Here is a 15145-nt window from a genome sequence, read left to right on the forward strand (position 1 = left end):
GCTCTGCGCATGCATTTGGCAATTTCTATGCGCATTCAAATGAAGTTTGGAATACGCCTTCAAAGAGGGAGATCAGTACTGATGGCATTTTCGTCCTTATTGTGACTGACATGAATCAGGGCTCGGTTTAGAGCGCGAAGCAATACTGAAGCCGGCTGCAAATGGCATACGTGTGCAAGTAGATGCTTGCGTCATAACGTATGTGCGGCTCGAGCGCTCCCAGTACGGTGCATACGTCAGCTGTGTGGCTGCATAGTTGAGACACATACTCCGCTCTATCATTTCTTTCATTACTGTCTCCATCCATCCCTCCATTCCTGCGTCCCTCTCCTTCTCCTCCCCTTGGGGCTGCAGGTGGAGAAAGCCACCACCACCACCCCGCACCACCTCCCCCATACACTCCAATGAGAGCAAGAGGACGCTCTATCCGGACATCCAAGCGGTCCAAGAAGAAGGAGGTTCGACTTGATCGGGACACGGTGAGAGACTCTGTCCATGGGAGAGTGTAAGACGGCGGGGAAGAGGCCGTCCCACTCGTGTCTTTGACGCCGTGTGTCCTCTCCGTCCGTGGATGGCTAGGCAGGTGTTGCAAGCAGGGAGGAGGATGCAGTTCGCCGCTCTCATCTCCACTACGACGGCATGGACATTTTAAAGCAACATGGGATTCTCCGCCTTTCCCTTTTTGCACGGCGTTTTGTATTTTTAAACCAATGACATTTTTTTTCCCCCTCTCGCGTTCGAGGCTTGTCAGACCTTCCACTTTAAGGTAAAATTAGCAGTGCCACACCGCCACGTTATCGCAACACTACCAAATATTGCGGATGTTTTAGAATTAATTAATTAATTAAATAATGGTCGCATTCTATTTCCAATGTTTTTAAAGTGAACTCGGTGGTTTCAGGGATGAAGAATTGCACCATCTGACCACTAAACGTTTGAGTTGTTTTTTTACCATTAGATGCCGTGAATGTGATTTATTAGGCCCGTGCCGTTTTAGAGGCGTCTGTACTGTCATGACATGTTGTCATGACAGTGAAGAACTAAATCTTGTGGCGCCTGTGGAGCGTTCTGATGCAGCAGGCATGACGAGCCATGGTTCGTGTTGAATAAGTCCCCATGATCTGGCGGTGGGAGTTCGTCCTCAGGGTTTGGACGGATCCAAGACTACTGTAGGACTTGAGACGCCGTTCAGTGCGAGTCAAAAGACCAAACATTTGATTCTCTGGCATCCGCGGTTGGCCCCTGGCAGAGACGGACAGGGAAGGTGGTCTCTACGTGGCCCCCCAGACCAGAAGCTGCACAACCTCGACCCATTCGAACATATGAGATGTTCTGATCCAGATGGGATGTAATGTGTGGCTGTGCATCTGAGCACCGGTCTCCTTCTCCGCTGCTTCGTCAAGATTGGCTGCTTCTGGTTTCCAGAGAATGGCGCGGTTTGGAGACGAGGTACCAGCCAGGTACGGTGGAGGGCCCGGTGGAGGGGGCCCAGGTGGCCGTGGTGGAGCCAGACAAGGAGGACCACACGGACATGGACACGGTCATGGGCATGGACATGGGCACGGGCATGCCCATGGGCATGGGATGGGCCACGGTCCACCCGGGGGGCCAGGAACCCAAAGAATGTACAAGCAATCCATGGCGCAGAGGGCCCGGACTATGGCCCTGTACAACCCCATACCAGTCCGCCAGAACTGCTTCACTGTCAACCGCTCCTTGTTTATTTTCAGTGAAGACAACTTTGTGAGAAAATACGCCAAAAAGATCACCGAATGGCCATATCCTTTACCTGCACTGTTGTAAGTACAATCCCACTGAAGAGCAGGTAGGCTCATCATGATGGAGTGAATGACAGAGATCTAACAAGAATGCATGTCCACGTGACTGAGGCTGGACTTGTAATTTACGCTTAATGAAAAGGTGGCGGCAGAAACTGCAGCCCCCTTTTTATGAGCTGTTGATCGGCATCAATCACTTCTGTTAGTAATTCCACGTCACATCACATGGGAGCCTGATATATGATCCCTGAATGGACTCTGTGTGCGTGTGCGTGTGCGTGTGCGTGTGCGTGCGTGTCTGTGTGTGTAATTGTGTTTTGATGCAGATAGGAGGGGGTGTGGGTGGTATCTAGGGGGCGCTGCTGGTTGCTGATGTCAGCAAGTACAGATTAGCAGAAAGAACTGGGAGAGGAGGGTAATGGAGGCATGGGTGATTCCAGGAGAGAGGAGAACCAGCTTCGGTGTGTGGGTGTGTGTAGTATACCTGTGCCTAGTGCTTTACGAGAACAAAGGTCTGACCACATAGACAGTCATGGGGATATCTTGCGCATTGGGTTCCAAAAATCAAGTGTCCTTTGGGAGCAATGAGACCTGAGCATGTGTGTGCATGTCTATGACGCAAGCTTCCGTATTACAATTCTGCAGGTGTCTTTCTAGTTATGGCGTGCGTGTGAGCTTGAAGGCATGGCCATCTTTTCAATTGTACAGACCATGTCTTGTCGTTTTTCATTATTTTTAAGACTAAAAAGGCTCAAATCTGCATGAATGTGTCTTCCTTTCCCTCTCCGTGTGCATGTATCTGCACATTGCACCATTCAGCGTAAATGAATCGCAAGAGATTTCTCCATTTTCAAGTTGTGTGAGTGATGTTCGTCTGAATCCGCGTAAATTAAACTTTGTGCTCTGTGAGTGTTAATGACATGAGTGGAAATTAGAGTAATGATTGTATTGATCGCTGCCGATGCTTGAGCTGTGACATAACTACACACACTAATTGGGCTGCTCTGGTGAAATGCAGGAGCTACTTATGCTTATGACTCACAGTCTATTTACTAAACGACGGAGCTGTTCAAAAGGAGGCTGAGGTCGTATAACTTGGATTTAGTTTACATAACCTAGTGCTGACATTCAAATTCACTTGTCCAGGTTAATGTGTTACTGTGAAAGCAATTCATCGTGCAAATTTCTATTGAATGTTTTCAATGGGCAGAACCATTAAAACACATGACAGAGACAAGTGTGAGGTTGGTTAATTATATGTATCGTCATTTACCCAAAAATATGACAAGAAGAGGACAAAATAAGCGTTGACCTTTACAATAATGTTGAAACGGTATCGCCTGGACTTCTGTTGCTTTCAAATCTGTATTCATTGCCCTATCTTTGTTATTGGATGCTCATAATAGTTGAACTAAAATTTGCAGAAGAATTGTTGTACTTGCTGTTGAGCAAAGATGAAGAAAGCCAAGTCATAACTTTATCTATATGAACTAAATCTTGCACCATGATGCATTGTCCATGAAGTATTATGCTGATGAAAGTCTAGAAAGTATCATGCAAAATATACAGCTTTGTAACACAACTTGGAAAAGCAACGCCCATGGTTCATCCATTTATTGCCATTTGTTCTTTGACCTTGTATACTTTTAATGAGACCGCTATTAGAGCGCAGAAAATACATTACAATTAATCATGAATGTTACTTGAGTTCAACAATCGACATTCGGGTACAATGTTTCAAGTTGACAACATGAGAAATCTATGAAGAGAGGTTGGATTGTGCTAAGAGGCAAAGCTTGAATTGTTGAGGAGCAATGTGCTACAACGGTTTAAAAACATTATCCCATCATATGCTCATCGTCAACTATTTGGTTTGTTGTAGACAGTAGTGTGCCTGTAGTGGTCCCTGCAGAAGTGGGAATGCTCTAAATGTAGAGTATAGATAATGTTGAAAAACAATATTGAGTGAACAAAGAAAAAAAAAAACGTCGCTATTAGACCTCAACATTGTTTTAGGCTGAATCTTGAGTATTTGTCCCAATTTTTGACTTTTAACTAGAGTTGTTAAATGATTTTTTTTAAATCAGATTAATCACATCTTAGAATTTTCATTAATCATGATTAATCACAATTTCTTGCCCACCAAATTTGAAGAGCACCTTTTATGTGTTAATTAGTTCTACATTTAATGTTATGAGGTTGTCTTCAACATTTTTTGATCCACTGCACACTCTTATCCTCCTCTTTTTCTCATCAGTTAATTACTTGCGTAATTAAAAATAATAGTAAAAAAAAAAAATGACCCCAATATTTTGACATGAACAAATGTTTCTGAATGCCATACGCAAACATTTATTAAATGCCATCGTAGCTACTATAAAAGCACAGGTAAACTCGTTCAACATAGGTTAGTGCGTAACCGGTGGCGCCCACCTCAGGGATCAAATCCATACCGCGATCAAGTCTCTGGTGTACGAGCGCAAAAAGCTTCCGTTGAACTGAAATCCCAGGCTGCCGTTACCACTCAGGACACTATTTGAAGGATTATTTTCTTTGGCGTGACCCGCCCTACTCTACTTCCAATTAGCTTATCAGTCCTCATGCCTAATGTTAGCCAATGTAATCAGCGAAGGTAGCGGGTACCAGCCAATTAGAAGCAGAGGATGGTGGGCCATGGCTTCACCATTACTTGAGTAAAAAAATGGTGTGCATCAGGGGCTTTGAGAAGTGGGTATACACAATGCTGGCTGAAAAAGAATTGGGTATTCGCAGTATATTTGCATACAGTACACCACTGGTTGTAGATGACTGCAAGTTATGTCATTCATGAGTTAAAGTGGAAAACTAATCTTGGCAGCAATAAACGAGGAAATTGGTGATGATTCTTTAACAATTGGGGCATTTCAGATAACTGCAGACCATGTACTGTATGTAGTGCGATGTGTTTTTTAACAGCATTAACTAACGTGGCTCTGCAAACAACACTTTACTAGTAAATTGTCTACTTTATTTGATCGTCATAGAAATACTGGAAAAATACGTATTTAAAGTGGCTTCAAAGCCTTTGAAATATGAAGTGGGGTCTTAAAAGATATGCCAGTTATCTTGCACATACTGTATAATGTGATGGACTCCATGTACTATAATAGTAAAGTGCTTTGAAATAATATCAACACAGCTCATTTGAATAAAAAAAAGAATCATGTCTGGTAAAGTGTAAAGTGCCATTTACAGTCTGTCTGGACTCATGTTGTTTGTGATGATTCAGAAGTGATCTGTTCTGTGAAGAATGAATGCATGGAAGGAAAATAATATGTCTTGATGCACCAAGATGCATGTGTCTCTGTGGACTCATTGAAAGGCTTTATTTATTTGTGAACTGACTTTAGACACCGGGGATTGGCACATAAATAACAATGTGCTCATGTCCCCATTGTATGGCTGTTTAATCACAATTGGCATACTTTAAGGATGGAATTTAATATTATTTTAGGGGGAAACAGACAATATAACCACGTAGGCAAACACTTCTGGATAAAAACAAAACAATACATTTATAACACACATACATATATGGAGAAGTTTTGGCACATCAAAATATGCCACACAAACTCCTACACAAACAAAAAGATTTAGTGTTGTAGTAAAAGGTGCTGCAACTCAGTATTAGTGTGAGGGTGTGTATATTTATGCAACCAGGTTATTTTTAAAATTTTTAAATTTTATAGCTTTGGTGTTGTTTTTCTATAAAAACCTACATTTGAACATGAGTATGTGTAGACTTTTTTTTAGATCAGTGTATGCCTTATACAGCTGCATGAGCTATTCATGTATTATGTCTCAGAGCCTGACTCTATGATAATGAATGGGCGGCTACAGTGTGTAATTGACTCACATATGATGTCACACGCAGTTGGTTGCTGTAACTAAATAGGTCATCTATAGGACCTTGGAAATGAAATTCTGCCCTCATCTACTCTCCTTCTGACATTTGACCCCAAATTACCCTGTGACCTTGTCAAATGCGTATGTGATGTCATGCAGTTGTGTTACTATACGACAACGTGTACGTGTGTTATTATCTGTGTCTATTCACGTATTCATCCCTCGTATTTCTTTTGTCCAATGAAGTTTCCTTGGTGCAAGCTTTATTAAGTGATAGTTCAATACATACAGTATTATGAATGTGGCTACACAGACACACTTCATACATATGAATGTGCATGTACTGTCTGTAAACCATATGGTGCTGAGTGCGCCATCCATTTACATTGAAGTGCCCCCCCCCACCCCCCTGCTGTTGTAAATTGAGAGGAAGTCAATAAGCTCAAGTCCTCCGTAGCAACTATGATCTCCGTAGAAATGTTCAAGTGTAGAATAAAGGGTTTTACTTGATGATTTTACAAATCCCACATGGTCTCCATTGCTTTGCACCACAGCTAACTTAGCTTTTTGGTTGCGCTGTGCAAAGAAAGATGAGAAGGTAACTCGAAAATCGATTGGAAGTGTTGGACAGTGAAATACAGTCACACCATAAATGAGCGACCGTGCTTGTTTTTGGGTGGACGTAGAGTCCGTGATCTGTGTTTACTGCAGAATCTAAATTATGTATTGCTTTTTTCTTCTTTCCTGCAGCTCGCAAGTGTCAGTTGGTAACTACAAAGAATAAACATCCCTTCACTTTGTGTCTTGATATGTAGGTGCTTTTTCATTTGTTTCCAAGTTGGTTTGGTAACGTCTTGTCGTGGCTGTTCTCAAACTCAAATTCCTCAAGCTGTCGCATCTTAAAGATAACAGGACTTTTAGAAGCCAAACCTCATTTGTCAAGTTTGCTGCTTTGTTGGAAGTGGAGATGGATGGAGTGTATGCGTAAGTGAGGGGTGACTGCATGGAAGGATAGCTAGATGCGGATATATGAAAGGTGTGGATAAATGATGTATGATCAATTGATGTAGAGCTAGGGAATATAGATGGCGAAAAAATGGGGGAAGGGATGATTGGAATTCGATGGTCGGTCATGTATGTGTATGTTATTTTAGTAATAGTAATAGTTTGATTTAGAGTTTATCCTGACCGCAGCACACCTCAAAACATGTGATGCGGTATTCCAGTATGACTCTCGGAATGTCATCAGACAACTTCTTCATTCAGGGCTCTTGCATTTGGCTTCTGGTGTCTTTAGTTTATCAAGTGTATGTGTCAGCCTGCTATCAAACTCACCAAAAACAGCACCATTTATGTAAAAAAAAAAAAAACAACCTCTTTGCATTATCACATTTTATGGAGGTAATAAAGAAAACAGTAATATAATGCAACCAAACCATAGAGGGCTAAGTCCATTGAAAGTTATATAGTGTTGTCTATGAATTTATCCAGATACCAATTACTTTGTGGACTGAAAAGAGAAATAGGGAGATCATTTTCTACTTTTGTTGTGTCTCTCTCTGAAACTGCTGCTCGTGCAGAGAGATGTAACAGACATGGGAGGGGGAAAAAATACAGAGCGGATACACACGTCAAAGATGCTGTCGTGTTCAAAGGATTGATCAAGAAGTAGTGTGTCAAACTCTGCTTCTAAATCATTAAACACAATACAGTGGAGGCTCAAACACTCTGGACGCACAATCATTTCTGGGTCATAAATACAGTGTAACCACACCTCTCGAATGCCTTAAATCTGGTTACATTTAACCTTTGATCTAAATTAAACACAGATAAAGTATTGTTATTTCAATTTGGCAGCGATAACGCTGCCAAATTTGAATGATTAGTAGGGGTGTGAATTGCCGATTCAATTCGTATCACGATTCATAGGTCACGATTCGATTCGATTAATCCCGATACAAATCCATAAATTGATTATTGCGATTTTTTTAAAACTCAAATTGAGAAAATACTAATCAGTAAACTTGTACATGTACACTGTAAGATTTGTATGAAAATGTATTTATCTGAAAATTCAGGTGCAGTCTGTTTCATGTTTGAACAGCACTGAAATCAAATATTAAGGCTTAATGTTCTATTAATATAACATTCTTCCATGCTTAATGTGTAAATCCTAACCCTAAGTAAGACGGGGTTTTTTTATATTCCCATTAAAAAATGATGTTTAAAAATCGATTCAACCGCATATTGAATCGATTTGAGAATTGCGCGCTGTAATATCGCGATATATTGCCGAATCGATTTTTTCTAACACCCCTAATGATTAGTATGTAAAAATGCAGCTTAAAGTCTCTAGTGGCTGGTACATAGCCCACCGGTTTGTTTTCGTCGCAAAGCGGTCGTGCTAGTACGAAGCCCTGTCCACATGCTTGCAGTCACGTCAGACTTGCTCCTCCTCTAATGAAACTCATGGCCAACGATGAGGCGCTCTAAAATGGCTTACTAGTATCCGAAGAGAAGATGCTTTTTCAGGGTGTAGCCATAGGCAGCTAGCTACCTAACTGCATGTCACAATTGCGTTGTGTCACATTGTGTTGACGGGCCCGTGGAGTCTTAAAATCAGGCGAGAGACTCATTGTTCCTGAAACCACAACGAAAAATTATTTTTGAATGCTATACTTCTGCTTATGGGTACATAATAATATTAATGTTGCTTAAAATGTGTTTTCACTATATTCTGTACTTATAATGGCAACTGTTTGTACCTTGCAAATCATTTCTACAAATACAGTTGTATGTTGAAATTTGATCAAATCCGCCAGTGTTTTAGCATCACAGAACAAATTGTATGACCACCATCAAATGTGCTAAATCCTGAATGGGAGCTGAGTGTGCTGAAATTGTTCAATGACATTTTGTCTTTATGATGAGCTCATCCCTAGACAGGTCTACACAAACACACTTTTAGACGCTCTGCTCCTTTTGTCACCCCTCCATCTCTGATTGATAGGAGCTGAGGTTTTTGTCGTCACCTCTCGCCACTGTCTGCTTGCACCTTTTCTCTCTTGCTTCAACCTGATCCGTCATCCTCCCCCACTCTCTCCTCCCCCCCATTCACTGCTGTCCCGCTCACTCTACTCGCCAGTCGCACTACATCTTGTCCTTCCTCCAAAGGGCTGTTTTCGCTTTTTATGATGCTAATTTAAGTATTGTGGAGGTGTTTTGATCCTGGCAGCCGTGAGTCGTGTTTGGTTTGGTGCGCGCATTACTGTGTGTTTGCAATCTGTGCATGCGTGTGTGTTTGCCCTCAAGGTTCAATATGCCTAACTCATAGCTTTTGACTGTCTGGTAATAAATGTGTGAATTGATCCATATCGTAAGTTCCTTCAGGCACTGGAGCTCACGCACAAAGTATCTCATTGAATCTCAAATATCACATGCTGAATGGGGTGTACACAAATGTTGTCATTTTTAATTTCACTGATTTTATAAAATATATGCTGAGCCGTGTGTGTGCTTTTTAAAAATAATAATAAATAAAAAAAACATTCCAACGAACTCACAACCTTCAGTTTGGGAGACTGCCACACTACCACGTGAGCTATGCCCCTCCTATTGTTTGCTTATCTCCAAGAGGAGACCAAAAACTCTTGGAGTTACGAAAATTCCAATTGACACGAGCGATATGCTAGCACACAGCAGTAGTTGCGTGGCTCAGGGAGTAGATCAGCTGTTCCACAACCCTTGAGTGACTTTTATTTAAAGAAAATTCAATTCTTTATTTTACTCTCTTCCGAGTGTAAAAATCAGCCTACTCTAAAACTTAGTCTTTTTGGTCCCACTCTAAATAGAGTCAAATTTACTCTACAGAATTTACTGTGTAGGTATTTTGCTGGCTATTTTTTTCCGGTTCAATAAAACCCTGTCTCTCTCCGTGTGGTTGCCGCGCACCTCTCGTCCTGCAGCTCGCACCGCCCACAAAACTCTGGAGCGCTGAGTTTGAGCACTCTCTGAATGCCAACGAAGCCCTTGCTTCTTTAAATGTGGAAACGAAATTGGATGGATGTTCAATTCTTCAATAAAGATTTGAAACAAAATGGCTCCTTTGCCGCAAGAAATCGCAATGGAGGAGGAAGGGAGGAGAAAAAAAAACAACGGAGTGGCCCGCAAATCCGGGACCTTCTGCTTACAGGGCGAGCGCGCTAACCACTACAACTTGTTGCACAAGTGTCAGCCACCGCAGAACCTTTCTGGGAATGGAGATCCAGACGTCACGTGACTATTTCTCTAAACACGCCCCCCTGTGGCAGGAAAGTAGTGGCGTTACCTTAATGGACTAAAATGACGGGGGAGGGATAAGGCTAGCGTTTATCCGTCAACTTGCCGCCCAAGATCATTGACACTCATTTTGATGAAAAGGACATTATATACATGCATGAGGTGGGCAGGTTGGATAATATTACCATTGCCGATGAAGTGTCAGGAGTGCTTTTTTTTTCAATTCGGCGACGCTGCTACGTGGAATTACCCCCTCTCTCACTGGTGAATACTTTCAAATCTGATCATAGTAAAGCTTCACAAGTTTGTATAATCTGGATTTATTTCCCCTTTATGTGTGGTCAAAATGCTAGTGTTATTTAGGTACGTTAGCAACTTAGCATCTGTTCATTCGGCCGCCGCCGCCGCCGTCAGTTATGCCATAAAAAAATCATAGCAGCACAAACAAAGGAAACAGATAATTTCCCCCACATTTTGCGTGTGGTCAGGCAAGTTACCAAATGCTGATTCAGCCACCAAAGTGCCTGATCACGTCTTTTGCCTTCATTTAATAACTATACAATCTTGCTATATCTACACGACTAACTGATTCAGTAATTGACTCACCTGATATGAAGTGGTCACTACACAAGCAATGAGGAAGATCCCAAATCCTCCATCTTGATGTTCACCCTTTTTATGGCTGCTATGATCCATTGGCTACGCATTGGTTCCTATTTTAGTAGCCTGGAGAATGCTCATTCCTTTTTTTTGCCTTTTCTCGTTGTGGCAGCTGGTCCACAACAACTGTCAATCATTGTTAAATGATCAATGATCAATCAGTGTGGCGTTTGCCATTTAATCAAAGTGGCAGACACGTCTTCTGCCAAAATGGCTGCTCTAACAACACCCATTTTGGGACACGTGCGGCGTGACGTCAATGTCCGCATCGCTATTTAAGACGGCCAATTGTTATTGCACTCTGGCATTGCAAATGTGAAGTATAATTGATTGATTGAAATTCATTTGGACAGAATGTTTACAGATAAAGGCTACTTTGATCACTATCCTGCAAGCATGGAGGTCTCAGAGAAAGTGGGCGTGTGTTTAGTCCGGATAGGCGGTGCAGGGGTAGGTCCGCACCTGATGACGTCATAAAGTGAGTACCAGCTGGTTTTCTCTGGTTGGGAGGGGCTGGTGCTTGGAGAGCGAAATGACCTAGAATTTCTCATTGAGGGGCGAATGGAGGAAAACACCACTTTGGTGGTGTTTTTTAGTGGGGAATTAGCATTTTAACATGGCTAAAAGCTCCCCAAAGTTTTTTTTTTTTAACGTTGCTGTCTCTTTAAAGGTGCCTTGTGCAGTTAAAAAAGGTACAGTAATTCTAAAGCTTTTTCTACATCATGCATGCTCCACCAATGCCCAGATGAGTACAAAGAGCGCTGACTTTTTTACAGCAGCACCTATTAGCTTGTATCTTCCCTTCAGTGTGGAGTGTTCAGGGCGAACACGCCACAGTTTCTTAAGGGAGGAGTGGAGTGGTGGAGGATGACGTCATGCTCGTCCCCGCGGACATTTAGTGTTAGTATACGACAAGATTGGGGATTGAAAAGTAGCAAGATGCCAGCTTTGAGCACAGCCCAAACTTCAGCTCTGACTCAGACAATAAAACTGAAAAAAATGAAATGGAACAAATTTTGACTTCAGAGGTGTCAAAGTTAACTTGACAACTACCAGTAGTCAATCAAATTAAGCAACAACTATTTCAATAAATGAAGGGTTACTCGATTATTGAAATAGTTGTTGAAATAGTTCGTTTCATTGACGAGTTGTCAATTACTGTTATCAATCAATTTTGACGCCTCTTAAGTCACAATTTGTTAAATTTCCTTTTTTCCCCCCAGAAAAACTGGCTTGCTGTCTTTGAGGATGTAATATGACACAAACACAATTTTTGGGGTCTCCTGAAAAGTAAAATTTTTTACACACGCACGCACACACAAAGTGGATTAAAAAAGTCTACACACACTTTTTCAAATGTCAGGTTTTTGTGACAAAGAATTCGACAACTATTTTTTTTAATTGAATGTTTTAGAGAGTCAAAATTAACAACTGAGATCATGTTTTTACGTAAGTGTGCCCACCATTTGTTGGTTGTTCAGAATTGCCAATGGCATTCAAATGCTTGTAAAATGGGAGTCAGCACAAGTCATTTCAAGTAACCCTGATTAATAACATAACAGGATTTTCCTGACATTTTTGCAGTCACGTCTTACAGTAAAAGCCATGCATGGTCTGCAGAGAGCTTCCACAGCATCAGAGGGAAATCGTTGCTCAAAGGTATCAGTAAAGGAAAAGGCTACCAAATAATTTCCAATGCATTAAATATACCATGGAACACAATGAAGACAGTTATCATCAAGTGGATAAAAGATGGCGCAACAGTGACATTACCCAGAACTGGACGTTCTTCCAAAATGGATGAAAAGGCAAAGAGAAACTGCTAAGAGGTCGACGGTAACGTTGGCATAACTGCAACACTTTGGCTGTTTAGTTCACGTGAACTCAATCACCCGGCTTATTCACGTGTCCGTGTTATTGGGTTTTTTTTTCTTTTTTTTTCCCATTGTGTTGTACAGATTGTAGATCACATTGATATGAAGAAAAACTTTTCAAGTGATTTATCGGCTCTTGTTTTTTTATATCCGAAAAACCTGCCATTTGAACAAGGGTGTGTAGACTGCAGTCGGTGTTTTTGTGGATGGGGGGTGGTTAGTGACGTGGGACAGAGCTATTTTGGGGGATTGGGATACACGAGGAGAGAGAAAATAGAGGCAGATAGTGTGTAATGGATTGATTTTCTCATGCCCGTGTTCTTCGGTCACGTGCTATGGCTGCTACTAGTCCAAAATGTGCTTTCTTCCTGCCTGCACGCATGCTGTGCTGGCACACACATACACCATGACACGGAGAAAAGTACGTAAATACATATGGCCGGATCAGCACACACCGTCAGTTACCATTACCACATTAAAAAATATGCAAAGAAACAATCTAGACCGAGACTCTGCACACAGCTCACACACATACCAGCATCAGCATCTTGCGAAAGTGGCAATTCAGCTGTATTTGGGGGTGGAGAGGGGGTGGCAGTGGCAGGGCTGAGGCCGGCGCAACATATGCAGTATAGAATATACAGGAGGAGTAGAGGAGGACGCCTGCAAGGACTAAAACACTGATTGATGCTAAATCCTTCTGAGAGAGGACAAGCCGGGCTAAACTGGCCTTTGGGCTCACCAATTTGTTTAGCAATGCAGGCAAACATGGTGCCAGTGTGCGAGGAATGTAAACTCATTACGTCATTGCTGCCTTTTTAGGGGGAAAAAAATTGCTTTTCTTTGTCTTTGACTATATTATAGACAATGACGATGTATTATATGATCTGTTTAAGGGGTAGCCATTTTGATGCTGGCTTCCGCCGCCAACATCTACCCATCGGTCTAATCTTGAATTCTGGCGGTGATGCAAAAACCACAAAAACATCACGTGGACGGAGAAAATACAGTAAAACAATCCAATCATGTATTTTGGAAGATTACATGAGTTTGCATTCTTGTAATCAAATGATTTCTTGTGACAGCCAAATGGAATGATTTCAGCACCGTCTTGCCAAAATAATAAAGAAAGTCGTAAAATGTAACAAGAAAAATGGACATGGTAGTTTGTGTAAGAGCACAAAAAGACCACTCGCTTGTTTAGTTTAATATGAAGGCTGGCACCTTCCCAAATGGTAGCAGCTGGTCTGCCCTCCATTGGCAGACGAGTGTTGGGCTGTGTAGTGAAGTGGAATCTGTGTGTGTGTGTGTGTGTGTGTGCGCACTTGGATGGCCAAATGATGCTCGAAGGAGGGGTGTTATAGTGGGGCAGGACTGTCAAGGTTATTGAAGGGTAGATCCTTTGAGAAATACAGTACATGTTATATTAGATCATGTGTGTGCATATAGATAAATAGCCTGTACAGATGTACAACAAAATTTAAATGTCTCCTTTTAGTGCAGCCTATATATAAAATAGGGGATAAAAAACAAACAAAATATCAGTACCTTTTGGTGCACAAGGTATCAAAATATAATGTAATTTAGGATTTCCATTGAATTTTCATATGTGCTTAAGTTGAAGGTTGTTATTTAATTTAAATGTTTTCTACATTAAAGTACGACTAAGGAACTTTTCAACCATAATAAATTATTTTCACAACTCTTCTGATGAAACAATCGACTTAAAACTAATTGAATGGTACTTTTGCCATGGCCTGAGGGTGTGTGTATTTTTACTGCTTTATGGCATACGTCAAAAGCTACCCCGGATAAAAGGACAGTCAAGCATTGGCCCGGATTTCATTCGCTGGCGTGGGCTAAAACGACACAATGAGGAGTAAGTGCCCCATCGGAAATGTGGTCTTCCTTCAGATATAACAATGCCACTTTTGTCCATATGGTGCTGCCATAATCAACGCAAACTGAAAGTTCCTTAGTGTTGCTTTAACCATGACCTTCCAGCAATGTTTCTCTTTTTTATTGGAAGAAAAAAAAAACTGAAACTGCAGCATAGAAATGCATAAATGATGTTTACTAACTGCTTTTAAATATTCATGGGTTAAAGGTCAAATTACATCTGCTAATGAAATATCGCAAATGAGCCCAACATCGAGCCATCCTAATGGTTTATACTGAGCTTGTTAAACCTGAATCGCATATATGATATATAACAATCTAAAGTTCTGTGATGGGGATGTGTTATTATCGATAGCATAGAATCCGTTTAAATGTAAAAACTGTAAATGCTGCTACTCATCAAAAGAGGCAACATCAACTTCAGTGTAAAGTAGCTTCAAATATCAGAATTCCTTGGCTAAAAAAAAGTATTGCAGTCCACTCTGAGAAACCTGCAGATGAAGGGGAAGCTAAATAATAGTGTGTGGCTCCAAAGCAACCTCCAAGTCATTCAAGAAAAGACTTTGGAAAAAGAAAGTCAAAGTTTCAAAATTACTGTTCAAGAATGGACCTCAATTTCAAAGAGAGCTGTGCAACACAGATGCCCTGTAGGCATTAGGACCAAACAAAAATATCAGCGGTCAAACTGCCAGCTGCCAGCTGTAAAATAGGCATGCATATGCGTTCACTGACAATGTAGCGCTTCAGTTGCCAGACTTCCATGCATGCAGC

General features: G+C 41.4%; 1 protein-coding gene across 12 annotated transcripts in view; it reads left to right on the forward strand.

Moving 5' to 3' along the window:
* Positions 1-107: 107 nt before the first annotated feature.
* cacna1aa (calcium channel, voltage-dependent, P/Q type, alpha 1A subunit, a) overlaps positions 108-15145 on the forward strand; it is an 80126-nt gene continuing 65088 nt past the window's right edge. For 6 of the 12 annotated variants that reach the window (XM_086088015.1, XM_086088852.1, XM_086088331.1 and 3 more), the window contains exon 1: positions 114-1777. In XM_086088015.1, the coding sequence (XP_085944141.1) occupies positions 1429-1777 (349 nt within the window). In that variant the 5' untranslated portion in view covers positions 114-1428. Of the gene's footprint in view, positions 1778-15145 lie in introns of all 12 variants that reach the window. The other 6 variants (XM_086088766.1, XM_086088241.1, XM_086088941.1 and 3 more) reach the window with 5 other exon arrangements.

This window comes from Leptonotus elevatus, chromosome 1, assembly GCF_054856555.1.
Source record: "Leptonotus elevatus isolate MCC_2025b chromosome 1, RoL_Lele_1.0, whole genome shotgun sequence".
Lineage (NCBI taxonomy): Eukaryota > Metazoa > Chordata > Actinopteri > Syngnathiformes > Syngnathidae > Leptonotus > Leptonotus elevatus.